Here is a 5,856-nt window from a genome sequence, read left to right as displayed (position 1 = left end):
CTTCGTTTTATCTTTCTTATCTAATTTAAAATACACGGGAACTCCATTCCACTCACTTTTGTTTTTCTTTTTAAAGATCTCACTCGCAACTTCTTTGGTTGGCGCTTCTATGATGCAATTACTCTGCTTTTGATCGTTAGAATAGCGCGATATTTTGTAATCATACGGTTGAAACTCGTCACAGATAGCTTTGATCGCTTCGTCAGTCACTGAATGGTCGAGACCAACAATTTTCACTTCAAAAAAGTTCAAAGGATTTTCACTCGCCATTTTTGCAGTTTGAAATTGGTATTTTTTTGTTTTCGTTTTAGGTTTGAATGTTGCTCATTAATTGATGAAATTGAATTATATTTAATTATAATTTTTATTAGAATATTTAATATTTAATTTTTAGTTTTATATAATAAAATATTAATTAATTTTTATCAGTCAATAAATAATAATTTTTAATTTAAGAATTTATAGTTTATATATATATAAAATTGCATAATATATAATAATATAATTAACTAAAATAATAAAATAATTTTATTGTTAATCATTTAATATATATAATAATATATTTATAATTAAATAATTTTGGTCATGAAAATATTTAGGTTTTAACTATTACTAAAATTAATAATAAATTATTATAAACTACTCATAACTATACTTAATAAAAAAACATTAATAATTTTAAGTACAACTATAAATTTGTTATTAATTTGTTATTAATTTATTATTTAAAATTTATAAGATAATAATAGTTACAAATGTTATTAATTTATACAATTAAAATGATAGATCATTTTTTATTTATAATACTATAATTGTTTTTTTATCAATCATTTGATACATGATTTTATTTATTTCTTTTATATTTAAAACTCGAACTTTTGAATATTTTAGAATAACAAATTTTATAGTGTAATTATTGTAACTGAATAAAACTTAAAAGGTAAATAAATTGATAAGGAAATTAAAATGACTTTAATTCATAAAAAAGACTTTCAGCCTTTTCTATAGTATCTGGTTTTATAGCTTCTACTTTTGGAATACCCAGTCTATAATAATCTTCATAGTCGATATCTCGTTTGCTCAAATGAGTTGGATTTCCTTGTTGTATATCTTTTGTACATGTTTCCATATGTTGTAAATTATTTAAATGATTTTTTATTTTTCTTATTTAGTTTATTATTTTTATTTTAAAATATATTATTTTTAAATTATATTAAAAACAATAAATCAGAACAATCAAAAGTTTCCAAAATCAGTCCTAATTACCCACGTCACCATTTAATAACCAAAATGTTCATTTTCTCTTATAAATTCGTACGTTATAATACCACATTTTCGGCAATAATTATTTTGGAAACGCCTGAGAAGAATTGAATAATTTAATTGATTTGAACTTATAACTATTTATTCTTTGATGTAATCATAAATAATAGTTAATGTATTTATATTTTATTGAAGATTTTAGAATTTGTCATTTATTTCATAATTTATTTGTCTCGAGACAACAGTAAAATGATTTTCATGTCATGGAGTTTAATTGTTATATACAATAAATATTATTTATAATAATGAGTTTAAATGACAACTGTTAATAATGTTTTATAATAACATTTAACTGAGATGTGAATTTTCAAATGTGTTCAATAACTAAAAAATCGTTTATTAAAATTAAGAACAAACATATTCTAACATCAAAATATTCTTTTGTCATTGTTATTAAAAGTATCAGTTAATTTATATAAAGTACAACAACTCTTTAAAATGTAAATAATATTTTTTTCGAATTTAGTTTTTTCTTTTCGTTGAATAAGGTTATTCACTTTATTAACTTATATTGTCATAATCATTGTAATTTAACATAATGTCAAAATAAAATTAGTAGTGTTCAAATTAAATTACATCTAATTTATGTTTTTTTGAATTTTAAATATTTCATTTTAAATATTCATTTTTATCAGTATATATAAAGTGACTTCCCCAAGGTGTGCAAGTTAAAATTATTAGTCTTTTTTACAGGGAAAGGGTGTGCAAGACTAAATTTTTGTAGAAAAACATTTTATTAAAAAATGTTATTCGTTTCCAAATTGTTTCAAAAAACAGACAACCCTTTGGTGCTTGAATTAATAAACTACAAAAAGCAAATTAAATTATAAAAATTGGGTTATGGTTTGTCTATGTGTTTAATGTAAAAACTGTTTTGTTTCAAGACATGAATAATTGTCGATGTCTCTTGTGTTAGCGTAATTCAAAGCGACAAGAAAAGGTGTAATAAACATTCCGTTTTTCTCTGTGCCGTTTTATAGCAAACAATAACAAATAGTCTGTTTAAAAGGTGTAGTTCATTATCTCAAATCGATGTGTGCTGTTGTCCAGAACTGGTCCTTCGATAATTTCCATTGGGTCGCTTTCCCGAAATTGTTGCTTAATTTATTGTATTCGAAGTGTGAAAGTTAAAAATTGCAACGTCACAAGGTGTGCAAGTTAAAGTATAGTTTAGTAATAACTTCGAAATTATAATTAATAATTAAACTAAAAATAATCTTTTTTTTTCAAAATTTCAAAAAATTAATGATTCTATTTTTTTAATAAAAAAATTATAAATGAACTATACCTTGACTTGCACACCTTGGGAAGTCACTTTATATAAAAAAACTCTGCACTATTTATTTTATTTTTTGAATAAAATATTGTTGTTGGTACGTTTTTGCTTCACAATAAAAATTCTTACTGTTGAGTTGTTCTATGTGTTTAACTTTAGAACAAAATTTAAATAACAAAGCTTTAAGTTTTTTAATTCATAAAGTCTGACCAGATAAGTATAACAAAATGATTGATAACCTTAAATTTTTTATTTTAATTTTTTTATTTAAAAAGTTGTCAAACATTTTTTTCTTAAACAAACAAATTAAAGAATCGTTGGTTAACAATTTATTTAACTCAAAAAAGCATTTGTCTATGTGATATTTCAAAAACTTTATAAACAATTTAACCATAAAAGTACTTAGAAAAACTATAATAAAAGTTGTTATAAACTATTAGTTGGTATTGTCAATTTAGTAAATAATTAAGAGGTTTTAATAAATTTAAAGTTCCACATAAAAAAAGTCCAATTGGACTTTTTTGACACTTTGATTATCATTTGTTTTCATTTCACACATAAAAAACCATTTGTTTCTAATAAAAATGCCAACTATATAATAATAAATGACTATCTAAAAATCACGTGTCAATAAACCCTGCTTACTTGTATAAAGAAACTATACAATAACAAACATTATTAATGTAATATTATAAGTAAAATGGAAGGATCAGGCGCAGACAATTCGTAGTTTTATTTGTGATAAAAAATTCAATTGGAAAGAAATAAAAACTTTGTGTTAATTAGTGGAAAAAAGAAGGAAAGTAGTGGCATTTATTAATTAATAATTAAGACCTTTTCATTATATTTACAGAAAAAATACATAACTAATCGAAACTGAAACTGAAAACTTAACCAAAAAATTGATGTTGTCTGTGGTCACAATATCTATAATTATTGTCATCCTGACAATACTATATTTCTATCGACCACCAAGACTCTCAAAAGATTTATATGGCGTTTGGATTGGAGAGAAAAAGGCTGGTGAGACTCGAGTAAGAAGAGACTTGTGTGGGAAAGAAGAGTTGATAGACAGACCCGACCAGGGGTACACCACCTTATATGAACTTGTTGAGTCTTTTCCGACAAAGACACAGCCCCATTTAGTTGGGTACAGAGAAGTTCTCGACAAGACTGCGGTCAAGAAGGTTCAGTGTGACTCTGATGGTAAACCTGTTGAGAAGACGATGTTCAAATACAAAATGAGTGATTACAAGTACCTCTCAAACAGTGAATATTACACATTGATTCATGGCATCGCCAATGGTTTAGCACAAGTTGGCTTTAAAAGTGGTGACAAGATAGCCATCTACTGTGAGACTCGATACGAGTGGATGGCATTTGTCCTTGCATGTTCATGTCGTGGGATAGTCGTAGTGACAGTCTATGCCACTTTAGGAGTCGAGTCTGTTAACATAGCTTTAGAAGAGACTAGTGTCAAGGGGGTATTAGTGTCTGAGGAGACGTACGACAAAATTCTATCTTTAGACGCGTACAAAAACAAAAAATTTGTCATCATTTCTTGTGACAAAATAGCACCAAACTCCACCATTCCAAAGATCTATTATTTGCACGACTTTTTGAGTTCTCCGCCTGTTGAAGATTTCAAACCAAAACCTGAAGATGTTGCGATGATTTTATACACCTCAGGCACTGCGAAAAGTCCAAAGGGGGTTGTTGTCCTCCAACGGAATTTATTGCCGATCACGTGGTCGTACGTCCACAAGATGTGTTACACCCCCAAAACGCGATATATCTGCTACTTGCCCTTAGCTCACATCTTTGAGCTCACAATTGAGTTCTGTGTACTTGTGAATGGAGGGACGTTGGGGTACTCCTCACAGAGGACTTTGACGCCGGCGTTTGTGTATGACTGTCAGTGTGATCTCCACGCGTTTCAGCCGACTTTTATGAATGGTGTTCCGACGGTCTTCAATCGGATTAAGAAGATGTTAGACGACAAAATGGGGAAGTCGTCGACGGTCCTTCGCGCGTTCTTTGAATTGTCTTTTGAGGTCAAAAAGCGACTTTACGTCGAGAAACACTTCCGCCCGCACTTCTACGCTCTTGTGATGCCGATTGTCAAGGTGTTGGACTTCTTGCTCTTCACGAGAATTAAAGACGAGATCTTCGGGAAGGAACTTTCGTGTGTGATTATGGGGGGGTCACCCCTCTCCTCCGACCTCCAGAAGTACTTACAAGTTGTTTTGGCGAATGTTGATATCATGCAGGGATATGGATTAACGGAGTCGTGCGGTCCAGTGAGTAATATGGTCCCCCATGACTACTTCTATAACACCATTGGAGTGTTATACCCACACTATGAAGCGAAATTGGTTGATGTGGAGGAAATGGGGTATTCCACAGACTCCGAAATACCACAGGGAGAATTGTTACTGAGAGGACCATCACTCTTTAAAGAGTACTTTAAAAGACCGGAAGAAACAAAATTGGCATTCACGGAAGACGGGTGGTTCAGGACGGGAGATATCGCGCAAATATCGGACGGAGGAAGACTCAGAATTATAGACAGAAAGAAGAACTTGATTAAACAGGCGTGCGGAGAATACGTGTCACTTGAGAAACTCGAAATGACGTATAACGCATCAAAGTACGTCGAAAATTTCTGCGCCGTCGCTAACCAATTTTGTGACTTCACAGTCGGTCTTGTCATCATCGCGAAAACCGCAATTGAAGAGTTCGCAAAGGTAAAGAAGATCACAGAGGAAGAAGTTATTAATTCAGTCGAATTTAAAGAGGTGGTCATGAAATCATTCAGAGAAGTGGACGCGAGCCTGTCGTCTCATGAAAAAATTCGAGACTTCTTTATTGTCAAGGACGAGTGGACCCCTGAAAACGGAATTTTGACAGCCGCACTTAAATTGAGAAGAAACGCTATCGACAAAAAGTATAGAAAGGAAATTGATGCGATGTTTAATTAAGTGCGTTGAAGTTACTTTTTTGGTGTTTGTTTTTCATGTTTTTAAAACAACTTTTTGGAATTGGAAATACAATAAAAAGCATTTATTTGTGGGTCAATGGACCAATCAAATGCAAAATTCACAAATATATTTTTTGCTTTGGAACGTCGAATTTAAATACACTTAAAGTCATTCCGAATAAGTTTGCAACTTTATTTTTTCTTTGTTTTTCACTCACAACAAAGGTGAAACTTTATTTCACAACAATAACAAATACAATAACAAAAAGTAGAATTA

General features: G+C 29.9%; 1 protein-coding gene across 1 annotated transcript; it reads left to right on the top strand.

The window, feature by feature from the left end:
* Window positions 1–3,504: 3,504 nt before the first annotated feature.
* Window positions 3,505–5,580, top strand: EIN_126130 (long-chain-fatty-acid--CoA ligase, putative; the record flags this gene model as incomplete). Its single annotated transcript, XM_004256112.1, has 1 exon — window positions 3,505–5,580. One exon carries the CDS (start codon window positions 3,505–3,507, stop codon window positions 5,578–5,580), a length of 2,076 nt encoding a protein of 691 aa, XP_004256160.1.
* Between the last annotated feature and the right edge of the window lie 276 nt (window positions 5,581–5,856).

This window comes from Entamoeba invadens (assembly GCF_000330505.1).
Source record: "Entamoeba invadens IP1 unplaced genomic scaffold scaff_1105074724681, whole genome shotgun sequence".
NCBI classification, from domain to species: Eukaryota; Evosea; order Mastigamoebida; family Endamoebidae; genus Entamoeba; species Entamoeba invadens.
The sequence above is the reverse complement of the archived record's forward strand: the minus strand, read 5'-3'. Positions and strand labels throughout refer to the sequence as shown.